Source organism: Triticum dicoccoides, chromosome 6B (genome assembly GCF_002162155.2).
Source record: "Triticum dicoccoides isolate Atlit2015 ecotype Zavitan chromosome 6B, WEW_v2.0, whole genome shotgun sequence".
Lineage (NCBI taxonomy): Eukaryota > Viridiplantae > Streptophyta > Magnoliopsida > Poales > Poaceae > Triticum > Triticum dicoccoides.
This window is the reverse complement of record NC_041391.1, coordinates 159421620-159446770: the sequence shown is the minus strand read 5'-3', so window position 1 is coordinate 159446770 and position 25151 is coordinate 159421620. Positions and strand designations below refer to the sequence as shown.

At 46.8% G+C, this 25151-nt stretch overlaps 2 protein-coding genes across 5 annotated transcripts; both read right to left on the bottom strand.

Annotated features, from left to right (window-relative positions):
- Positions 1 to 331: 331 nt before the first annotated feature.
- Positions 332 to 4706, bottom strand: LOC119323532 (dolichol kinase EVAN-like). The gene is made up of 14 exons (XM_037597218.1): positions 4457 to 4706; positions 3656 to 3768; positions 3309 to 3497; positions 3087 to 3191; positions 2702 to 2772; positions 2546 to 2620; positions 2248 to 2474; positions 1903 to 2092; positions 1756 to 1821; positions 1467 to 1555; positions 1269 to 1383; positions 1078 to 1129; positions 894 to 994; positions 332 to 787 (listed from the first exon to the last, which is right to left on the bottom strand). Exons 1-14 carry the CDS (start codon positions 4648 to 4650, stop codon positions 674 to 676), a joined length of 1701 nt encoding a protein of 566 aa, XP_037453115.1. The 5' UTR covers positions 4651 to 4706; the 3' UTR covers positions 332 to 673.
- Positions 4707 to 9031: 4325 nt separating this feature from the next.
- LOC119323531 (splicing factor 3B subunit 1-like) lies at positions 9032 to 14866 on the bottom strand. Of its 4 annotated transcripts, none has more exons than XM_037597216.1 (4): positions 10926 to 14866; positions 10137 to 10192; positions 9640 to 9712; positions 9032 to 9549 (listed from the first exon to the last, which is right to left on the bottom strand). In XM_037597216.1, the coding sequence occupies exon 1, from the start codon at positions 14777 to 14779 to the stop codon at positions 10931 to 10933; it is 3849 nt and encodes a 1282-aa protein (XP_037453113.1). In that variant the 5' UTR covers positions 14780 to 14866; the 3' UTR covers positions 9032 to 9549; positions 9640 to 9712; positions 10137 to 10192; positions 10926 to 10930. The 4 variants fall into 4 exon arrangements, with proteins under 4 accessions (XP_037453113.1, XP_037453114.1, XP_037453112.1 ...); XM_037597217.1 differs by having other exon boundaries at positions 9643 to 9712; XM_037597215.1 differs by having other exon boundaries at positions 9032 to 9712.
- Positions 14867 to 25151: the final 10285 nt, after the last annotated feature.

Here is a 25151-nt window from a genome sequence, read left to right as displayed (position 1 = left end):
TCGGCCGCCGTCCGCCCGAGCCGAGGCGCCAAGCGGGGGGGAAAGGCCGGGGCCGCCGCCGGCGGCACCACGCGAGCAAGGCCCGGTGGCCCAGGCCGACGGCGGCGAAAGGGGAGGAGGGGGAGGGGGGGCTGGGAGGGGGCGACGAGATCCCTCGGTCGCCCCGCTCGAGGAGGCGACGCGGGGGGAGGAGGGGGAGGTCCTGTTCTACCTTCTTGCTTCAATAAAGAAGGGGGAAATGATGGCTCAACTTCGCTTTCGTTTCTCCGCCCAAGAGATTGTAAAATCAACGGTTTTCACAACAGCATGACCATAATATCCACACTCATCATTACTTCATACAACTCGTATTTGATGCGCCCAACAGAAGATCAAAAGAGTTGATGGAATGGAACCACTTCAAGATAAGCTGTTACAAACTTACAGTTATAGCATAGAGCTTCATCTGTACCGAAGAAAAGATGTCCTCTACTGAAGTACTCCGTATTCACTAATTCTATTTTTATATTCTTATATACCTAAGCCTACACTTTAAATCAGAGGTGGTACAAAGGAGCACCAAGGAGGCAAAGAGGTCAAATGACTAGCTATTGCCTTGCTGTACTATATATATTAGCAGTAACCAAAAAGAGGACCTCAAGGTCAGTTGGATGTACAGCAGGTTGCTCTTCATTTACAGACATAGAAGGCTATAGAACACAAGGGGTATGAAAGCGTTATCCAGCTGTGTCGTATATGCTTCCAGTAATAAGCTCAACGTCACAGCAACCGAAAGTGACAACCAGTGCTGTGCCAACATAAGAAAAACGGTCAGTGGCAGTTTATTCGAGCTGTGTTGCATGTTCTAGCATAAAGCTTTCGTCGATTCGGTGCAAGAAATTAAGGGATCGAACCTGTGAAAGAATGTATCCGCTTGAAGCTAAGAGTGTCACCAGAATTGAGCAGGCTGCCAGTACAGAAGTTATGCCTGCTGCCGTGCCTTCAATTGTTTTCTCTAACAATACAGGAAAACACGCATAATAAGTGATCAGCGGACAAGTGCGGAAGGACCAAAGGAATAAAGAAAACCAAACTCACTTCCTGTCTTGCTCCATCTTAGGACGCCGTACTTGTACCCTATCATTGATGCCTGGGTTCAAATCAGAGAATACATCAGATATGACACAGTGCAATAGGGATTGTTTTCCTCAGACACACACCTAAGTGCACGTCATTTTGTATTAGAAGAAGGCATAGAGTAGATAATATTAACATGACACTGAACCTACCATTGTATCACCTATCCCTAAGCTGAGAATTCCAGCAAAAGGGGCTAGGGGTCGGTCATTGAATCCAGATGACATCCATTTAGGAAGTGCGCAGCCCAGTAAGAGTGAGAAATGACTGAAAAAACCCAATAAAAGACGTTATATCATACAGTGAAAGATGTAAAATACGGAAAATAAAAAGTACTAAAGCACACTTACCTAATAATTAGAATCTCAGAATCACGGTGGTCAGTGAAAGCGTTCATGAATTGATGTATGGTATGCCCAAGAGGGTATACTTCCCAAACCTGATGACATAGTTGAACATTTGTGGAGAAATGAGCACAACTTGGCATAACAGATACTCCCTCCGTAAAGAAATATAAGAGTGTTTAGATTACTAGTTTAGTAATCTAAATGCTCTTATATTTCTTTACAGAGGGAGTACTGTTGAAAGGGAAAAGGAAAGAGAGTGGGGAAGGACATAGGAGAATCAAAAGATTCTTACACGAATCATCTCCAGTATTAAGAAAAGAGCAAATGCTGCACCAAATGCCAAGTCCAAGAAAGCAGGCTGCAAAGCATAGATCAAATCTATCACAATAACTTTTGAAATATTCTAGTGGGATTAGATTAGAAAAGATGTATACAATACCTGAAATATAACGGCAGGAGAGAAAATCAGGACAGCAACAAGATGATAATACTTGCGCAAAAGAATTCTCTCTGTTTTGCTTTGCTTTGATATACTGTAGAACCTTCTAATTGATACACATATGACAAATATCCAGTATGCACATAAAAGAAGCCGTTCATCTGAATTGGTGAACATGTAGTTAAGAACCCTGTGAAATAATGAGCCATTAAGCAAACAACAAAGTCAGCATCTGTAAATATACAGAAGATTTTCCGAGAAAGAACAGAGTGCACAGTTAAAATATTAATTCCACTAACGTTAAGTGGTATGCTCTTCCCATGAAAGTCAAACGGTGATTCTTACCAAACAAACGGATGGACTTCAAGACCTTGAACAAGCCGCGTCCATGACGGCACCAAGAACAATAACACCACTAACAACGAGATATAAAATACAGCAGAACCTGCTCTTTTTTCTGCTCGTTTCTCAATTGCTTGTGTTCGTTGCTTGCCCAATGTTCGACAGTAAACCCAAACTTGAAGAGAACTTTTGTACAGCAAGGGAAGTAGAAAAAGACCAAGCAAAACCCCCTGCCAAAAGAAGTTCGAGATGTAAATGCTATATAGCTCAAGCCAGACCATCGAAATAACAAAAACTCTACCTGAATGACGGTGGCTATCTCGCTTTGAGTTCCAGGTGTGTGTATGAATGCTCCTGATGATGCAGACACCTCCATCTGCCAGTGCAATTAAAATGATACAAAACGTCAGGTTTGCTCTTTCTTTATGGCAAACATATAGTTAGGAACAATTCACACCTTTGAAAGAGTACGAGCCAGAATATCACCAAAGTAAACAACGAGACCACTTGATACCAGAAGTCCTTCCCCTGGAATTTACAGAAGAGTGTAAATAAGAAAAAGGTTGTACTTCCAAGTCAAAGTGAAGAGGAGATAGATATACTAATAAATTGCACTACTAAACAAGAACCATACAAAATAGTTGGCCTTACATGCAAAAGATACTAAACAAAGTGGGGGCAATTGCAACCGTTCTTATGTGTGTGTATATTTCTGCATGGGATTTATCTTAATCCATAAGGTATCTAGGAAAATGTATAAATGCCTATTAGGATATGCAATCAGATATAAACAGAAGAATAGAAATAAAGATCTAATTACATCTTAGACTTCAGGTACAAACCAAAAGATGAACATGAAGGGAACTTCTCTAGAATGTGCTTGATCAAGATCACAGCAGCCACACCATGGCAGAGTAGATACCCATTTTTGGTCATCGCTAACAGACCTACAATAAATTCAACACAAATATTTTGTCAAATCCTTGTCATCTTTGGACTTGAATTAGATCCCAAAAAAACACAATGCAATCATCGTTGAATGCAGTTGAAGTCTTGCATGTTACCTCCATCAGTCTTCAGTAGGAAGAACAGCAAGAATGTCACGAGGTATAAAACTACCATCAATGAACCATATTTCAAAGCTTTAGAAATCTCATTGTTGGCAGACTGACGTAGATGCCAAAGGAAGAAAGCCAGCACACTGGCGCAGCAGATGGATACTGCCCAATACTGCATTTCGAGGTATGCAAATTCTGGCCACATAAACAAAAATATATGTATTTAGTAAAAGGTAAAATGTATGCATCACAAAAAGAAAGGTTCAATGGCACATAAAACAGAGGATAAATGCACTTCACAAGTCCTCTGACTTGTTCAATTGTTGATGAAGATGATAAAATTAGGAGTATACCTTGTGCTCCATTGGGATCTGTTGGTAAAATCCTCGAAAGCTGGATTAACCGTGCAAGCATGACACATGGCAAAGTAGTTGCGCCAAGAAGAATGCCTGATGAAGCACCTGGCCTGGAGGATATATAACTATATACATCAGACACCAAGCACTAGGTTCAATTTTATATTTTGTAGCTTGCCACAAAAGACGCGATATAAAACTAAGTAGACACACAACTCAAATAGGATATACAGTAGAGGTATGCAATTGGGATTGCGCATCACAGGACCTAAAATGAATCTCAACAGACCCTCTGAACCTGTACATTCTGCTCGGGGATAGTAGCTAGAATGCAATTGGGGTTGCGCATCATAGGACCTAAAATGAATCTCGACAGGCCCCCAGAACTTGTACATTCTACTTGACGGTAGTCCCTACACCATGAACAAGACGCATTTCTACTGTGTATGTTAAATAACAATTCGAACAAGGATTAAGCGGTAATTTCCATCAGAGCCCAGGATTAAGCTCCTGTTTGCATCCCCCGCTCATCTGCTATTGCCTTAACAACACCGCCAATAGTCCCCAATTTTGTTGGCAACCCAATGAAATGAGGCGGTCTTGACCATTTCGTGCTAGAGATTTTTGCGAGAGAGCCTCGCTTCCGTGGTGCTCATCTAAACGCACGCATTTCTCTGGTGGGGAACCGAACGAGACCAAATTTACACTCTGGAAAATCCGCGTGGGTGGCCGAATCGCGAGGATTTTGTTTAATCCCGTGGGATGGGGTGGGGACGAGGCGAGGGAGTGCGGCCGCACCTTGTCCTGAACCGGCGGAGCGGGGAGGAAGGGGCCGCGGCGGAGCGGTCCACGGCGAGCTCGACGGCGAGGGCGGCCCCCGCGAGGAGCGCGAGCGGCGCCGCGAGGCCGGCCGGGGCGGCGAGCGCGACGCGCGCGGCGAAGAGGAAGACGACGAGGCGCTCCCCCGTGAGCAGGGCCGAGGAGGACGCCATGGGCGGTGCCGGCGAGCCCGATCCGGGTGGAGGAGGGAGGGAGGGAGGGAAGTGGCGTCGGAGACACGGCGCGAACCGGCCGGACGTGAGGTGGGCCGGCAGTCGGTTCAGGGTTGCGCTCCCGCGCCGCGTGCGCGTGGTTTCTCGGTAGTTTGGTCTGGCTGGGACGCTTGGTTTTGGGTGGTGCGGTGGGTGACTGACCACACGACTCGGTTCGGTTTGGTCTCGGTCAGAAATGGCGGTCGGCGAGACCGGGCCACCGCGGCCGCTCGCTTCTTCCTACCACAACGACATGCCGCTCAAGCTTACATTTTTTTTTAGACAAACTTGCAAAGCTTTATTAAATCGTCACAATGTTTACAGGGACGGATGGAAGATCTCCGGGGTGCCCTAACCAGACATGACGGCCACCACCAAGAGAGAGTGCATGCTTTGCAAGGTTGTGAGCTTCAAAGTTTGAGCTCCTAAACTCGTGACTGAAATTACAAATATCAAAAGATGCTGAATGAACTAGTATTTCACGTATGATTGCTCCATAGCTGGGAGTATTCTTCTTCTGGATATCTTCGATGACACCTTTGTAGTCCGAGGCCACGTGAATCCGCCTTAAGTAATGATCATCAGAAAGGGTTGTTCCTCACGCACCGCCAATGTTTCAAGCACTTGCGGATCAGCTAGATGTCGAAAGGCTAGCACTGATGCTTCCAAAAAACTGCCCGTTGCATCGCGACTGATGGCTGCCACTACCCCATATCCTCCATGACGAGAAACCGCCGCGTCTACATTTACTTTTGCGCAGTTGGTCACCGGCGGCTGCCACTGAGAGGGTCTGGGAGTCCTTGCGGTAGTCATCTGTATCTTCGGTGTATGTACCGCTTGTAGTTCTGAAATCAGCCTTGTGATAAAACCTTTAACTGTCACTGGTGATTGGAAGATGGCCTCGTGAATCGCCTTGCGCCGCGCGCTCCATATTGCCCACACCGTAACAATAGCCCTCACAAAGTCCTCCTTGTTCATTATCTCATGTAAATGGAACAGCCAGTCCTTAGAGCATTCATGGGAACATTCCTCCTGTGCCAGGGTTTCGACTAGGTGTTCTGGAGCCAGCGCCCAGACACTGCTTGACATCGGGCAAGTAAGGAGAGCATGCCTCCATGTATCTCTTGCCCCACATAGGATGCAGCTGACTTCTGATGACATGTTGCGGTGGTTCAATAGCTCGCCAGTTGGCATGGACTGTCTTGCTAATCTCCACACGAACATTCTGACTTTGGATGGGACTTGTATATGCCAAATGCTGCTCCACTGCTTACTCTCCTGCTGGACATGCGATGAGCCTTCTGATTCGTTTAGCCAAGCTTCCCGATGGATTTTTGTCCTTAATATCATACGGTATGCACTCCTGACGCTGAACTTCCCATGGTTTTCTTCATGCCAACCCCAAAAATCATCAACTCGACGCGTGCATAGCGGAATCTTCAAAATTTCCTGGGCATCAAACGGGGTAAAAACAGCGCTGATCAGCTCCTCATTCCAGGTAGCGGTAGTGGCATCAATAAGGTGTTTCACCAACGTAGGTGGATTCGGGACGAGGGAGGTGATAGGGCGCTTAAAGCTATCCCTTGGAATCCAGTTGTGATCCCAGATAGATGTTGTTTCACCATCTCCTATCCGTCGAACTAAACCTTGCACCAAAACATCCCGGCCATCAAGTATAGCTCTCCAGATCTGTGATGGGTGAGCTCCCACCTCTGCCTCAAGTAATGAGGAATCAGGGAAATAAGCTGCTTTGAGGATCTTCGCACCTAGTGATGTATCATCGGTTAAGGTTCTCCAAGCCTGACGTGCAAGTAAGGCGAGGTTAAAAATCTCCAGGTCACGAAAACCTAGGCCTCCCATGTGTTTCGGCATTGTCATGGTGTCCCATGCCACCCAGCTTGGCTTCCTTTTTCCATGCTTGCTTCCCCACCAAAATTGTCTGATGATAGATGTGATGCTGTCACATAGACCCCGTGGTAATCTGAAACAAGACATAGAAAAGACCGGGATGGCTTGTGCTACAGACTTAATCAACACCTCCTTTCCAACAGCAGACAATAGTTTCTCCATCCACCCTTTGATCTCTTCCCACACCCTGTCCCGCAAGTATTTGAATGTCCCGTTCTTTGACTGACCCACATCAGTTGGCATCCCCAAATACCTCTCTGACAAAGATTCATTCTGGAGCTGTAGCTGATTTTTCACCTCTTCTCTGACCGAGACCGGGCAACCCTTGCTAAAAAATATGGATGATTTGTCATTGTTGACCCTTTGTCCTGAAGCTCTACAATATGTATTTAGTAGGTTTGACACTGCAATCGAACCCTCTATGCTGGCCTTGAAAAGCAACAGGCTGTCATCTGCAAATAACAAGTGGTTAATCGATGGCGCCAAGGGGGCCACCTTAATACCTGACAAAGATGATGATTGAGAACTGGATTTCAGGAGGCACGATAGGCCCTCTGCTGCGATCAAGAATAAGTAGGGGGAGATTGGGTCTCCCTGTCGAATCCCTCTGGACGGTTTAAAAGATTCAAGTCTCTCTCCATTCAGCATAACCGAAAAAGAAACTGAAGATATCATGGCCATAACAGTATTGATCCACTGCTCTGCAAAACCAAGTTTAGTCATGATTGCTCTCAGGTAGTTCCATTCCAATCTATCATAGGCTTTCATCATATCCAACTTCAAAGCACAAAAGCTGTTAGATTTTGATCGTGAACGCTTCATGAAGTGCAGACACTCATAGGCACATATGATATTATCAGTGATTTGCCTCCCTGGCACGAACGCAGACTGTTCCTCGGATATAATATCTGGCAGTATAACTTTGAGTCTGTTTGCAACTACCTTTGATGCTATCTTGTAGAGAACATTGCAAAGACTTATAGGTCTAAATTGAGCCAAAACAGTGGGGTTTGTTACCTTAGGGATGAGAACTAGAACTGTGTCATTGATGCACTCTGGACTCTCTTCTCCTCTGACTATCCTCAGAACGATATTGGTGACCTCTTCACCACATATATCCCAATGTCGCTGGTAAAAATGAGCGGGAAAACCATCAGGCCTCGGGGCTTTCATTGGAAACATCTGAAATAATGATGTTTTGACCTCATCACTGGTGTATGGAGCACAAAGGGAGGCGTTCATCTCTTCTGTTACTTTCCGCGGGACATGCTCCAAAACTGCTTCCACCTGATGGGCCCCTTCCGTTTCATAGAGTGTTTTATAAAAGGAGTTGACCATCTCCCTTAACTCAGCCGGGTCAGAGACAATTACCCCAAGTGAGTTTTGTAGCGCATTGACCATGTTTTTCTTCCTTCGTATGCTAGCTCTGAGATGGAAGAATTTCGTGTTTCTGTCACCCTCCGACAGCCACTGAATTCGTGCGCGCTGACGCCACATAATTTCTTCCCTATGGTACATCTCAACCAACCGCTTGTTGATTTTGAGTTCAACATGGGATGGTGCAATCCTCAGCGGGTCTCCTCGCATCTCCTCTAGCACTTTCTTCAGCTGTTTTATCTCCTTTCTAACACTTCCAAAATTGTCTTTGCTCCATCTGACGAGACCTTGCGGAAGAGTAAGTAGTTTCTGCTTTAGTTGCTCGGCCGAAGCAGAAGGTGCTTCGGCTAACCATCCTTCCGCAACAAATTGTTTTAGGCCCTCATGTTGCTCCCACATAATTTCATACTTGAAAGTCCTCGCTGTATGAGGTACATTTGTCTCCCCACGTTCCAGGAGCAGGGGTGAGTGGTCGGAAGTGCTCCCGGTGAGATGCGTTATCGAGGCCGAGGGAAACCTTGCCATCCATTCAGCGTTTGCCATTGCTCGATCCAGCCTGCAACGTGTGTATGTGCCTCCAGTAACCTTCTTTTCGAAAGTCCAGAAATTTCCTTTAAACCCCAAATCTAGCAACATGCAAATATCAGTAGCGTCTCTAAAAGCCTGGATTTGAGCGTTGCTCCGTTGTCCTACCCCCTCGTGTTCATCTGGACGTACTTCATTGAAATCACCCTCAAGCTTACATGGGCTACACACACATTACGGGCCTCCCGAAGCAGGCAGAGCTGCAGTTGAAAATCGCAGAGCATCGCAGATCCTGGAATTTCCGTGAGTTGCTGGATTGCCACACCGCAGATCCTTGAATTTCTGTGAGTTGGATTGCCGAACAGGGTCTACATATCCTTGTCCGAAAATACGCGTCTTTGAAATGGATGTATGGATAAAATGGATGTATCTATAACTAAAATAAGTCTAGATACATCCATTTCTAGGACAAGTATTACCAGACGGAGGGAGTACCATAACTAAACTACTGCTTGAGAAACTGTTAGAAGAGTGATGATACATTTTGCTATGGATCAATCAAACTGAAGAACATCAGTCCACGTTTAACACGAAAAGGTGCAAAACAACGCAAGCTATGCAAGCATTCTAGACATAGTCATGCCACAGCACACATAGTACAGAGCTTGATGGTTTACAGCGTTACAAAACATCGCTAAAACAGAGTTTCGACAGCAGAGGCTGGCCATCATAACCAAATATACATGATAAATAAGATGACATTGATGCTACTATGATCTTATTGTCTTCACTACTAACGACTTGATTTCACATACTATCATCTGCGACGAAATTAACATGATGTTCTGCCCTTACGTCGCCTGGTCGCAGATCCAGATAAGAAGACTCGTCACTCCTCAGCGTAAAACTTGGGAGAGAAATACCCTGAAAACACAACAGTTCTGAAACTGTTAGTCCATAGGACTCCAGCAGTAGGTTAAAGCAGTACAGTCAACCAGGACAAAAAAATGTATTTCTTAAAGATTGCACCCCCTTCAGGAAGCAACAAGCCTGCAAATACAAAAATGCAGCTTCATAAAAACAGACTTTGCAAGAACAAACAACACCATTTCAAATAAATGTGAGCACTAATTCAAATACCACCCCAGTTCAAGCTTCACATGCATCTGCATTGATGCATGTGGATGACGATACATGGACATGCACATCCTGCCTGTCAATGCGTTTGTATATCAGATTCTTGCTTTTGTATTACTTGTAGAGAGCAAAAAAAATACAGCATACAGCAAAATGCAAAGGAAACATGACGATACAGATTAAACACCACTTGCTACTGCTCGCATGCTAAAATGACATGTACAGCTGATTCTACTTAAACTGAGCAGCTATTTACTACGAACACAACTAGCTACTCCCTCTGTTCGGAATTACTTGTCTTGGAAATGGATGTATCTAGAACTAAAATACGTCTAGATACATCCATTTTCGCGACAAGTAATTCCGAACGGAGGGAGTAGAAAATAATATTCTTGGCAGAATTTATACATTTTAGCACAAAACATGCATATGCCATACAAAAATACATGTCCATGATCAATTGCAAGCAGAATGTATAGCATCATATACAGATTCGTTACCTGGACATAAGATACTCCTCAAAATGTGAAGTCTCCACAAAGCAGGATATGTAAATCTACAGGACAACACAACAAAATGACACCAATCTTAGATATTTGTTAGGAGTTCGGGACTAATGTAAAACTGAAAGTAACACAATAGAAGACTGTAATATTTTAAGAATCTACGCAAATAGATGAATGAGCATGAAACAAAGAATCTTGATAACAGTTGAATACAAAGGCAAGAAAGTAGATGTGAAAAAACAGGAAAAGAAACAACTACCCACTAACAGAATTTTGTTTACTACCTGCATCCACCTTTTGTTAAACTGGACAACATACATGTTTGGAGTTTAAAGATTTTCATGCTCAAGTCTTGACAATGTAAAATCGATCTGATTGTGTTCCTGTTCTAGATTTTGCACTTTAAACAATAGTTGCAAATTCTGATGGAGCTGAATGAAATTAAATAATAACCTATTATCAGAGTTTTGATTCGTTACTGGCTGAGTTTTTTCTCTCGAGATAGTAGGGAGAGACCTACTGAGCATAGTGTTCAATAACTGCAGGTTAAAAGTTGTTGTCCGTATTTGAGTAAACATTACTCCAACAGCTTAAGAATAGACAACTCCTACAAGTACAGTCTGGATCAAAAGGAATTGCTGAATTAAGCACCCAAAACTAGTAAACATAAAATGTATCAACCAATATTACAAACTTATTTCATATCTTGACAGAATTTTTCAGTAGCTACTCAAACATTACAGATATTACAGTGAGAAATACAAAATAAGAAATAAGACTCACATTGATCACACGAACATGGCTAGCTCTGGACGGCTGAAGATATTGTCTCCATCATCGCCCAGTGCAGGATAAGAAGCAACAAGTGCATCTTGTGCACCAATATACAGAGAGTTATAGATCTTCCAATATACTTCACGTACTTTCCTTGCTGGATGGAAAAGGCCTTGGAGGCAATAATTCAGAACCACAGCTGCACCTAGAGCAACTCGCATCCCCTCAATAGCCTCCATGACGGCATTTATAACATGGGGAGATGTCTCGAATATGTTGGGCCAGATATAGTTAAGCAAATGGACAAGAGCATCCTCACAACCCAAGCCAGCAACTCCCAGAGCCATATGCTTAACAGCAGATGCAGCAGTCTGCCTGTGAACCAGATCCCTGTCCATTAGGGCATCTTCGAGCAAGGGAGTGACAGCATATATGTAATCTTTGCCCATCTCACCAATATACTCAAATAGAAAAGAGAGAGACTTCAAAACACCATTCTGAACATTTAGCTCCGGAACTCGGTACTCATTCATGAGGGCGGGCAAAACTGTGAAAGGCGAGCAAGTTTCAGCAACAATAGCAATTGCTACAGTGGTGCAGACACGGTTCTGTCGCTCCTGCACCTTCAAGTTGTTCAACAGAGTGGCCAACACATCCTGTGGCCCAATTGCCTTGGCAATATAACCAAATGTGTTCACAGTGGCTCTTCTGATACCCTTCTTGTGAGCCTTCAACATTTCCAGCAACTCAAAACAAATCCTCATCCACTCCCTAGCTGGAACAAATTCTGCTCCACGATCAGCAATCCTACCAACTAGATCAATGCAGTTCTCTTGGACCTTCTCATGCCTATTCTTCAAGATGGGAGTCAGACGAGGAAGGAGATCCTTGATCGGAGGCGTCATCTTAGTCATACCAATAACATTCACGATAGCCTTCAATGCTCCGAGAATTGAACCCAGCACCTCAGGATACTCCTCTCCCAAGTACTCATATAGCACAACACCCAGGTGACCCATAAGCTGCTCCTCCTGGCACTGCTTCATAACAATAGCTATCCTTGAGATCAGATCAGCAGCTTGCTGCCTAACTTTCGCACTCTTATTGTTCAACCGCCACTTAATGGTACCACATATCTGAGGAAGGTAAGGCTTGACCCTCTGGCCGAGCGCATTCACAACAGCTCCAAAACCATTAAGCATGACATTTGCATCATCACTTGTCTGCTCTTGGAAAGCATACAGGATGCCATCAATAAGCAGCTCCTCCAAACGAGGATCGATATCCGAGGCACCCAAGTTGGCCACCACCTTTTCAATTGTTTCCATCACCATTCTCCTGTAAGGCTCACTTTCATCTTTCAGATCCTCAACAATCTTCCCAACAATACCAGTAACTCCCACCTTGTTTGCCATCTCTACTGTTGTTTCCACAAGTTGCTTATAGTTCCTACGATCTAGGGCCATTCTCCTAACCCAGAAGTGTTTGAAGAAGTCTGGAAGGATGTCACTCCGGATATAATCAGCCTCCACACCCTCTGTACTGACACACTGCTTAACAACCTTCAGGACAATCTTCTTCATCTCTTCATCTGGGGACTGGAACTCTCTAATCAGGACTTGCATGACCTCCTTCGTGTAGTAACTGGCATACAGAGCATCCATAAGAGGGATGATGAAACCAATAGCCTTCAAGAAGGCAGCAAGGACCTTTCCACGGTGAGATCTGATACCCTTCCAGAGAGGCTTCAAGACACTATCAAAACTTTCTATACCGTAGGGCGCAGCAGCTTCAGCAAGTGCAGCAAGAGAGAGGGCAGTGATCGTCCGCACTTTCTGGTTCTCATCGCTTAGACCATGCTCAATGATCTCAACTAGGTTCTTAAGGTGAGGCAGAACAGCGCAGCCCATGAGAATAGCAATCTGCTGAACAATCTTGATACCAGTGTGCCGAGCTTGCCAGGACTTCTTACTCTGACAAACAGCCTTTAAAAATGGGAGGAGGGCCGGGATACCCAAAGCAGAAGCCACCACACTGAATGCCCTGGCAGTCGTATTCCTCACGTACTCGTCGATGTTATCAATATCAGGTCTCATGGCAGCAATCATAGTAGCAAGACCAGCAGCTTTGCTAAGATTTGAGATAATCTCCCTGCCCTCAACACGAGCATAGTAATCCTCATCAATCAAAAGTGGCTCGATAACAACAAGAATCTTGTGCACAAATGGCCGGACCAGCTCATCCAGCTTATACAGCACCCTGTCAATGACCTTCACCAGGAGATGACGTTCCTGGTCCTCAAGTGTTGGCTGCATGAGCAATGGCAGGATTTTGTTGAACAATGGGCCAGCACCAAACTCACGTGCTTTGTCCGTGAGCTGCCGGAGTGCTGTCTTCCGCTGTGGGGGTGTGCCATTCTTTACCTTGAGCAGGAGCTTCATGATTTTTCTTTCCTTCTGCTCCTCTGGCGTTAGCTGCTCCTCCTCGTCCTCATTCAGCAACGTCCCAAAGTACTGGTAGTCCTCTGGCTTCATGAGTGGCAAACCAGGACCCAGGTCCTTGGGCACATCAAAGTGCTGTCCACGGTTCTCCTCTGGAATAGCATACATTGGTGTGCCCAGAGGTGTTGGCGTAGCGAGCAGCTTCCTTGCTGGGGTACGTATGGGCTGGTATGAAGCTGGAGGCTCAAGAATCTTGTATCCCTCCTGCGGAAACATGGAGTCAAGCTCCTCGTCAGTGAGAGGCCTGTTCCGCTCCTCAATGTCCCGCTCCCATCGCAAGAGCTGGTACTGCTCAGGAGTCATCGGGCCACGGGCAGCAAGGTGGCCAGGTGTTGGTGTGGCAAGGTTCTCTGCTCCGAATGGTGTTTGTCCAGGAGTGTTGAACCCTGCAGGTGTCGCTGCTGTACCACCAGGTGTTGCGCTCCCCATACTCGCTGGTGTCTCGTCCCACCTCGACCTCTGCTTCTTGGGTGTTGGTGTGACAAGCCCACCAGGCAGCTTAGGAGTAGCATCCCATGCCCCAGAAGGGGTGGCTCCTGGAGTAATGCCACCGGCTGCAGGAGTTGCATCTGCGTCAGCCATCCTCCCTGGAGTTGGAGTCTCATCCCACCTATTCCTCCTCACAGAGGGCGTTGCATCTCCAACACGGCCTGGAGTGGCGTCCCAGCGCCCAATACCAGGAGTTGCATCAGGGGCATCCCAGTCTGAGGTCTTGGACTTCTTGGCCCCAGCAGCAGCATCGCCGTCCTGCGACTGATCCCACCTATTGCGCCGTTTGGTCGCGGCTGGCTGCGGCTGAGGCGCAGCCTTCTTCTCCTTGGCCTTCTCCTCCTCCTCCTTCTTCTTCTTAGCGATTTCACGCAGCACGTGCTCCTTCTCCTGCTGCACCTTGCTCTCGCGCATGGCATCGGCGTAGGTTCGGACGGAGGGGTCCGGGGTGGCCTCCCCGGACGCGAAGGCGTCGTGGCGCTCGGGCGAGATGATGCGGTCGAGGCGGCGGCGGCGGTAGTCGTCCTCGCGGTCAATGATGCGCTGGGATCTCTTGGCGGGCATCCCGTCGTCGTCCTCCGAGCGGGGGATGTCGGCGGCGGCGACGGCGTGGCCCGTGTAGGACGCGAGCCGGCGCACCGCGGGGTTGGCGGCGGAGGGCTCGGCGCTGTCGTCCTCGGGCGCGTCGTCCTCGGAGGCCGGGATGGAGGTGTCGTAGCCGGCGAACCGGTCGGAGCCGGAGCCGCCCCCGCCGTAGAGGTCCTTGTCGAAGGTGACGGAGGAGACGGCCATGGGCGCGCCGGCCGCCAGGGCCTCCTCCAACTTCCGGCGCTCGTCCTGCGCGCGCGCGAGCTCCGCGTCGATCCCGTCCATGGCGGCGGCGCGTGGCTAGGGTTTCGCGAGAGAGGGATGGGGGGGAGGCGAGGCGAGATTGAGTGGAAGGAATGGTTTGGACTTGGGAAGTTGGGATCTGGCAAAGTACGAGTAGATCGCAGAGAACTCTGGCCTCTGGGCCGTTGATTGATCTGGGAAAAAAAAGGAACCGCCTTCTTTTCTGGGGCACGGAATATGACCAGCTTTTTTCTAGGACGGAGTGAACCGACTTAAAATAAATGAAAAAAATCAAGAAATAAATTATTACTCCCTCTAAATGCTCTATTAGTTTACGGAGGGAGTATTATTTTGCGGGTGAATTCAAGAAATAAATCAGGAGTAACATATTTTTGGGATATGGATAACTTTATTTCCTGGCAAAGTATCCAGTGAAAATAGGTATTCAGTGAAAATCTGAAAATTCCATCATGGTCCATGAAACGTGGCGGCGTATAAGATTGAGACGTGAACCTATCGTAGGGACACTCACGAAAGATTTTTCCTCCTTGATGGTGAACGAGATCAGGGGGTATTCTGCTAATTGTGTTTAAGTGGATCATTAGTGATCCCACCTTTTGATCGGTGTTGTTCTTTATAGATCTAATAGACCATGCGAAATTTTTTAGATTTTCGCTAAGTACCTATTTTCACCTGATACTTCGCCTTATTCCATTGCACTACATCTCGCCATCGAGGTTATGTTCATGAAGCAAAAAGATCTCTTTTTTTTCATACATCACCGGAGTCAATGATATCAACTCCCATAGTCATGTTGTGCTGCTCTCTTCTCTCGAACACCCCGCCCCCTCCTTCATCTCCCCCACTCTACCGATGAGTTGGGGCATAAAAGCATCTCTAGCAGATTCGTTAATAGCTCGTCGACGTGTAAAATTCCATCTGTTATGCGGGTTTTGACTTTTTTCGGCCCGAACAAATCTATTAAAAGTTGACGGCCCATAAAAATTTATGAGGCGACCCGCATATGCACCCCTCCGCTGCTATATGTATGGGTCAGGGGGATTTTGGGGTTAGCAAATCGGATCCCCTCCGTTGTGAAATGTCTCCTCTGCCACTAGGTTTAAAGCACTCTGCCGAGCAATTAGCTGCGCCTCTCTTTTTTCGGCTGTCGATGGTAGATCCATGGCAGGCGGATCCAGACGCGTCCGTGGCGGCCACGCCGATTGTCGTGGATTTGTCACGGCAGATGTCCTAGTGAAAGGACTTAGTCGTGGAGCCATCGCCATGGGTTTACTTGAAGGGGTTAAAGCGGACACAAAGACACGAGGGGTTTATACTAGTTCGGCCCCTTCGATGAAGGTAAAGCCTACGTCTAGTTGTGATGGAATTGATATGGTCTCGATGGCTAGGGAGCAAACAAGCTTCGCCCAGGCTCGAGTTGTCGTTGTCTGTCCTGAACCGCCGCCGGGTCGTCCCCTTATATACACGGGTGACGCCCGTCGGTCCATAGAGTCCCAACCGGTTCATATTCGTATCCCGGTTGGTATCTCTCTATTCCTAACTTACAATACAAGTTATACATCAGGTCGGTTTACGGCTACAGATTCTAAACCGACTATAGGCCTTGGGCCTTCATCTGCTTATACCACTAATGAAGTTAACCCGGTCCAAGTAAGCCGGTTTACGCCTAGTGGTAATATCCCCAACATTAGGCCCCAGATTGATTTGAACTGGTTCATGTCAATCATTCACGAAATCTTGTGTCTTGGACATCTTCTGGTAATTGGTAAACCGCCATGTTGTCATCATTTCTGGTTGTTGTAAACCGGCATGACGTCATCATGAAATTTGTCATTTATAACGCCCTCTTTTAACGGCAGCTCCTGGATCCGCGCGCTTGACCTAACTCTGTTGCCTTATAAATAAGACCGAATGGTCATCTCCTTTCTTTTCCCCTCATCTCTTCTTCTTCGTCTTCCTCGCGTCGCCAGCCTTGAAGCTCCGCCGCCACCATCGACCTCTGCTTCGTCTTGGGCCGCTGCATCAACCTGAGCGTTCCAGAGCACTGCGGTATCGTTCCACATCTTCTCCGTTCCTAGTAAGCTTTCTCCTCTTCTTGACCTAGATCTGTTCTTAGGGTTCCATGTTCGTGTTGTGTTCGTCACTTGCTCATACTTGTATTCCGACTCTTGGATGAATCTGTAAACTCTCGCTGTGTTCAGTAGTAATCTTTAAGCATCCGCCTGTTATTTCTTATCTAAGCCCATAGATCTCACGCACATACCCGCTCAATGGTTCACTTCCGTTCCGCCTTACTCTTCGGAATATTTTCTGTTTTTGTGAGCTCGCTGTAGATCCGTGGCTGTAATAAGATCTTGTGAAACCTGTTTCTGTATACCTAGTTGTCCATAGCTTCAATTTCTTCCGATGCTTAGGTCAGGCGGTTTAACTTATCATAGAAAAAAGTTACTAAAGCGGTGTATACCATTAGTCCCCTGGTTGAACCGCCAGAATCCACATGATGCCGCATTGCGGAAGACCGGTTTATCATAGTTTAGATCAACACCTTCTTTTACCCAGCATGTTCTTGAACCGGATCATCTATTTCTTGTAGATCTCGCCATGGCCAAACAAGTGTATGAGTGCAATTGGGTTCCTTCTCGCGTCACGGAATCACAGTTGGACGATCTAGTCTTGATCGGCGCTTTAGACAGTAAAGATACGATCCACTGGAGGGTTCCTGGAAATGAATGTCCACCTACCCCCCAAGAAGGAGAGGTTGTGGTCTTCGCAGATCACTTGGCCCGGGGCTTCAAACCGTCCGGCTCTAAATTTTACCGGGATGTGTTAGCCAATTTTCAGCTCCGTCCACAGGATATTGGCCCCAACTCTGTTACCAATCTATGCCACTTTCAAGTGCTCTCTGAGGTATACTTTCAAGAGGAGCCTTCAGTCAAATTGTTTAGAGACCTCTTTCATTTAAACCGTCGCACTGAATTCACCGATGGCCCCAACACTGAATTGGGCGGTATGGCCATTCAGAAGAGGAAGGAAATCACTTATCCCCACATCAAACTCCATACTCACCCCAAGGAGTGGAATGCAACTTGGTTTTATTACAAGGATACCTCCCCTGACAATGAAAATCCCTTGCCTGGTTTCCGTCCGGAACGGCTCAGCAACACGCACCCTTTTCCACAAAGACTAAGCGCCAAGGAAAGAATTAAATACGCTCCGCAACTGTCCAAGCTCCGAGCTTTTATGGCCAACGGCTTAACGGGAATAGATCTTGCACGCTGTTGGATATCATGGAGCATACTGCCTCTGAGCCGGCGCTCCAATTTGATGTGCAAGTATACTTATAGTGTCGATGACCCACTCCGACACACTAAAATCCAACTCCCCGATGACGAAGTCACAGAATCTGTGAAAAAGATGCTGAATGAACCGGAGCACCTCTATGCTCAAACCGGTCTGCCTCCTTACTGCGCCACCAACAAACCGTCAGCGGTAATATTTTGATTGCTCTATTGTTGAACCGGTTACTGCTTTATATGTTTGACATTTAATTACTGCTGACCCAGGGCGATAATCCGTTTTGGAGCAAGAAACTTCCTCAAGACAAAACGGAGAAAGCAGGGCGGCCAATCCGCCCCAAGACCAAGGTTATTAAGAAGCCAGCTCATAAGAGAAAAACCACCGCTTCATCTGATCCAGCTATTGATGATGATGTGGGTAACCCGGACCTTGAGGTAGAACTTGACTCGCTTGGCTTATTTTTTACACGCCTTATTGATGATGATGCTTGTCAGGATGACGCTGAAGCCAGCAATGCGGAATTCGTTGAGGTAACTATTCTCTCTTCCGATTCAGAAATCTTGCCTTTGCCAAAACCTCGACAGGCAAACCGGAAAGTTAATTTTTCTCATCCTCTTGCTTATTTGGATCCTAAATTTCATATGAAGATGCAGCAACATGAAGTTCGCCGCACAACCCAGCACAGTGGCCAAGTAGTTACCTCCACCGGTTTACCAAACAGTCCGGTTCGAAAACGCCGCTCCGAGGTCTCTGACCTTTTTGTTGATTTACATCCTAAAGCGGGTTTCTTCCGTCAACCTCTTAACCCATCCGACTCCAATTATCAGGTTACTTCTCATTCATCTTCTGGTGAATCGTCGGCCACTCAGCTGCCACCGTTAAAAACGGCTCTTGGGTAAGCTAAGTTGAACATATGCTTCCAGTACACTGTGTAATGGCTTATGCTTTTCCTTGACTCTTTGGTTTTCTTTCAGGGCCAAACCTAAACCGAGCAAGAAAGCCCGCCTGGATAAAGCGGCCGAAGAGGATGTAGCCCAAGAACATGACAAAACACCAGATCTTGAGGCATTTGCTCCTGAGGATATTCCCAATGATCCTCCTTTACAAAATGATGCTATTCCCGAAGAGAGGCCTATTAATACTTCAGTCTCTGCTGATCCGCCTGTCAGCTCCGTCCGGATTGATAAATCCCACAGTCCTGTTGACAAACCGATCACACTAACACAAACCGGCGAGTCCAAAGATGATGATGTTGTGATTACCGGTGTAGGCCGCTCTGAACCCGGGAATCCTATCACCTTAACCAAGCATACCATAAAAGAGGATTTTTCCGCTCTGAATAAAGAAAAATGGGATGTTGAACTGGAGACATATGCTGCTCTGAGCGCCCAAGATCTTCATTCCGACTATCTAAACCGGCTTTATACTAGCCGTGACTGTGAAGCTGGTCTGGTAAAAATGATGAGGGATAAATTTGAGGTAACTTACTTCTTTACTGCCTGCCTTTGCACCAATCCTCCTAGCCCCCAAGGGTCGGTTTGTAGCTTTCGTCAAACCGGGACTTGAATATGATCCTCAACACTTTTGAAATCCATTAATATAGCCCCCAAGGGCCGGTTTAACTTAGCAGAATTAAACCGGGGCTCGGACAGAAAAAACTATCCTTAGAACATAATTTGATCAAATAGCCATTAGCCCCCAAGTGCCGAGTTGAGTACCTGTATTGAACTTGGGACTTCGCAATCTAATACTTGATGAAAATTGAAGGTGCATTAGCCCCCAAGTGCCAAGTTGAATACATGTATTGAGCTTGGGACTTTGCAATCTAATGACTTGATGAAAATTGAAGGTGCATTAGCCCCCAAGTATCAGGCGTATAACTTTGTTTATGTGGTTGATACTTCAATTTCTTTGGACCGTTTGTTGAAAGCTAAATGTTGTCTGTATGCAGGCTGAGGTGAGAATCAAAGAGGACCAGATTGCCGATTTGCAGGAGGCCTTCAAAACCCAATAGGCTGAAACAGACAAGGCAAAAGAAGAACTAACCAGCGCCTTGAGCACCGCTGAACAGCTGAAGAAGGGCTTCAAGAAAGAGCGGGCTGATTGGGCCACTGAGAAGGCCGCTTTAACCAAAAGAGCGGAAAATGCTGAAGCTGCCCTTAAACCGGTGGTGGATGAACTTACGGCCGTAAAGCAGCAAATACACTCCATGACCGCTGCAATCTTTGGTAAGCTCCTTTTAACTTTCTGTGATAATTTGAACCTGCTGTAATGTAAATCCGGTGTGAGACCGTCCCTGTATTGTTGTAGGCACACGCATTGGGCACTTAGGAAATGATGTGCGGAAGAAACTGAAGGCTGCCTACACCTTAGTGGAACAATTATATACCGGAGCCCAACGGATCATCACCACAGCCTCTCATAACAACCCGGCACCTTCTTTAATCCAGGATACTCTTAACAGGTTGTCGATGCTTCCGGCCCGGATGGGGGAGCTGAAGAAATCTGCTGCTCGAACCGGGGCTATTAACGCTTTGATCCGGGCAAAGGCATGGGTGCCAGATTTCGACCCTGTGGAAGCATCTCAAGGCTATCCCAGCCTGAAGGAAGATGGCTCTGAATTTAACGAAGAGGATTTACAGGCAATAAACCGTGCAGTGCGCCCTCTGGCTTGTCAGCTAGCTGAAGAGGCAGACTTGTCGCATTATCAAGCACAATACAATGACCAGAACAAGCGAGTGCCTGCCCCAACTCTTGAAGCGGAGAATCTGATCCCTCCAATCCGTAAGCACACTTACGCTCCTGATATTGAACCGTCTTCCCTAATCCATGAAGAGGCTGTTTTCCAAGCTTTAATGGGAATCGACTGGACCACTGTTGATTTCCAGCCAATGGGTAGAGACGAGGAAGCTGAAGTGGCGGATGATGAGGAGCAGGCTTGAACCGGAAGCCGGTTTGAATAGCTGTCTTTGGCATCTTTCCAAAAGAACAATGATCTTATTTGGGCACCGTGTTGCCTTGTAATAAAATAGTTAATACTTCTGCCTTGAATATGCCTTCGCGCATAAGTACTGAAGCTTTTGTTCTAAAAACTTCAATTCATATTTCCTGCCATGTCTGGGCATGAAGCTGGCTTAGCCAAGCTTGAAGCGGAGGTTTTATAAACCAGTACCGTCAATAAGGGGGGAGAAAACAGCTCCCGTAAAAGAAAAGGTAAACCGGGCATACTTCTCCGGATTAAAGGGAAATCAAATCCATCGGCTGAACCGGAAAAAGGGTGTTTGCTGACACAAAAGAAATCCAACAAAACAAAGAACAAACAAACCATGAAAATAACATGGAAGCAAAGGCAATGATAAAAACCATTTGCAAAGAATATGCTATACTGAGCTGATCAGATGGTGTTACCATGGTCGGACAGGACCAAGCCCCCAATAGGAGTGACAATGATTCAAGTCAGCCAGGTCCCCAAATGATTCGTGGCATATATGCCAGATCAAGAGGCGTGGCAATGGTTCGGGTTCGACCAAGCCCCCAAGTGATTTTGTGGCCTTAGGCCGATCAAGAGGCGTGACTGGTTCAGACGTGACCATGTCCCCAAGTGATCTGGTGGCTGTCGCCTATCAAAAGGTGTCGCGTTGGTTCGGACACGACCAAGGCCCCAAGTGATATATAAAAAGCAAATGTCAAGGGGAAAACCGGAGGCCGCTTTAAAAACAGAACCACTCCAGGTAACCACGCATGATAAGAAAGACAGAGACCCCGCTTTAGCTGAGGCTCCGGTTTTATTATATCAAAGATAATATATACACTGTCATGATATGTACATAGATAGAGCCGATGGCTCAAGTGTAGTAAGGCCGAAGATGAGCTATATTCCACGGCCTGTTGGTCTCCTCCTCTGATGTACGTGAGTCTTTATGCTCTCGAATATCAATCAGATAGTACGACCCGTTGTGCAAATTCTTGCTGACCACAAAAGGTCCCTCCCAAGGTGGGGATAACTTGTGCATATCCATCTGATCTTGGATGAATCGAAGCACCAAATCTCCTTCTTGAAAAGTTCTGGTTCTAACCCGGCGACTGTGATAGCGACGAAGATCTTGCTGGTAAATCGCCGAACGGGCAGCCGCTATATCACGCTCCTCGTCCAATAGGTCCAAAGCGTCTTGCCGTGCTGTCTCATTGTCCGCTTCAACATAAGCTGCCACACGAGGCGAATCGTGCCGGATATCACTAGGGAGAACTGTCTCTGCTCCATAGACCATGAAAAATGGTGTGTATCCTGTGGACCGGTTTGGCGTAGTATTGATACTCCATAACACAGATGGTAGCTCTTCAACCCAACATCCTGGTGTTCTTTGCAATGGGACCATAAGCCGGGGTTTGATGCCTCGCAAGATTTCCTGATTAGCTCGTTTTGCCTGTCCATTGGACTGGGGGTGTGCCACTGACGACACGTCAAGTCGGATGTGCTCACGTTCACAGAACTCCTTCATAGCGCCCTTGGATAAATTGGTACCATTGTCAGTAATGATACTGTGTGGAAAACCAAACCGGAAAATCACCTTTTTGATGAACTGCACCGCTGTTGCTACATCACACTTGCTGACAGGCTCCGCTTCAACCCACTTGGTAAATTTGTCAACTGCCACCAAAAGGTGGGTTTTCTTATCCTTGGATCTTTTAAAAGGTCCAACCATATCCAGCCCCCAAGTTGCAAACGGCCATGTTATTGGGATCATCCTCAATTCTTGAGCCGGCACATGAGCACGCCTTGAAAATTTCTGACATCCATCACACCGTTTAACCAAGTCCTCCGCGTCAGCATGCGCTGTCAACTAGTAGAACCCGTGACGAAACGCCTTTGCTACCAGAGACTTTGAACCGGCGTGATGTCCGCAATCCCCTTCATGGATTTCTCTTAATATTTCACAGCCTTTCTCAGGAGAAACACAACGTTGAAACGCCCCTGATACACTGCAATGATGCAATTCACCATTAACAATCGTCATCGACTTGGATCGCCGGACTATCTGCCTGGCTAGAATCTCATCCTCTGGTAACTCCCCCCGGTTCATGTACGTAAGATAAGGAATCGTCCAATCCGTAATAGCATGCAGTGCTGCCACCAATTGAGCCTCCGGATCAGGAATAGCCAAATCCGCTTCACCTGGGAGCTGGACTGACGGGTTGTGCAACACGTCCAGAAAGACATTAGGCGGGACCGGTTTGCGCTGAGAACCCAACCGGCTTAAAGCGTCCGCCGCTTCATTCTTCCGACGGTCCACATGATCCACTTGATAACCCTTGAAACAACCCGCAATATTATCCACCTCCCGACGATATGCAGCCATAAGCGGGTCCTTAGAATCCCAAGTGCCAGACACCTGTTGGGCCACGAGGTCCGAGTCACCGAAGCACTTAACCCGGCTTAAGTTCATCTCTTTAGCCATCCGGAGACCATGGAGTAAGGCTTCGTACTCAGCTGCATTATTAGTACAAGGGAACATTAAGCGGAGAACATAACAAAACTTATCACCTCGTGGGGAAGTTAATACGACTCCAGCCCCCGAGCCTTCCAGTTGCCTGGATCCATCAAAATGAATAGTCCAATATGTGTGATCTGGCCTCTCCTCTGGTGCTTGTAACTTCGTCCAATCATTGATGAAATCAACAAGTGCTTGAGACTTCACCGCCGTCCGAGGTACATACTTCAGTCCGTGTGGCCCAAGCTCTATAGCCCACTTGGCAATCCGGCCAGTCGCCTCCCGGTTCTGTATGATGTCACCCAAGGGAGCTGAACTGACCACTGTGATGGGGTGCCCTTGAAAATACTGCTTCAACTTTTGACTGGCCATGAAAACACCATATACCAGCTTCTGCCAATGCGGATACCTTTGCTTGGATTCAATAAGCACTTCGCTGATATAATAAACCGGCCGCTGAACCGGATACTCCTTGCCTGCCTCCTTGCGTTCCACCACAATAGCCACGCTAACTGCCCGAGCATTGGCTGCTACATATAATAATAGTGGCTCCTTGTCGACCGGAGCTGCAAGGACAGGCGGATTGGCTAACTGCCGCTTCAAGTCCTCAAATGCTTCGTCAGCAGCCGGACTCCAAATGAAATGGTCTGTCTTCCTCAGCATTTGGTACAAAGAAATGGCCTTTTCTCCGAGGCGGCTGATAAACCGGCTTAGTGCGGCGATTCGGCCCGCCAAGCGCTGAACATCATTGATGCACTTCGGTTTAGCCAGGGAGGTGATAGCTGTAATCTTCTCCGGATTAGCCTCAATTCCTCTATTAGACACCAGGAAACCTAGTAACTTGCCTGCCGGAACACCAAAGACACACTTGGCCGGATTAAGCATCATCTTGTAAACCCGCAAGTTGTCAAAAGTTTCCTTCAAGTCATCCACCAGCGTCTCCTTCTGCCTTGATTTTACTACAATATCATCCACATAGGCGTGCACATTGTGGCCGATCTGTTTATGCAGGCAATTCTGTACACACCGTTGATAGGTGGCTTGGGCACTCTTGAGTCCGAAGAGCATAGATACATAGCAGAAGGCTCCAAAGGGAGTAATAAACGCTGTTTTCTCCTGGTCCTTAACCGCCATTTTGATCTGGTGATATCCAGAGTATGCATCCAAAAAACTCAAACGCTCACAACCCGCCGTAGCATCAATGATCTGGTCAATGCGGGGGAGGGCAAAAGGATCCGCTGGACAGGCCCTGTTAAGATCTGTGTAATCCACACACATACGCCAAGTGCCATTTTTCTTAAGAACCAGCACCGGATTAGCAAGCCACTCTGGATGGAACACCTCAATGATAAAGCCAGCTGCCAAAAGCCTGGCCACTTCCTCTCCAATGGCCTTTTGCCTTTCTTCGTTAAACCGACGGAGGAATTGCCTCACCGGTTTATACCTAGGATCCACATTAAGAGTGTGCTCAGCGAGTTCCCTCGGTACACTTGGCATGTCGGATGGTTTCCATGCGAAGATGTCCCGATTCTCACGGATGAACTCGATGAGCGCGCTTTCCTATTTGGGATCCAAATTGGCACTGACAGTGAACTGCTTGGACGAAT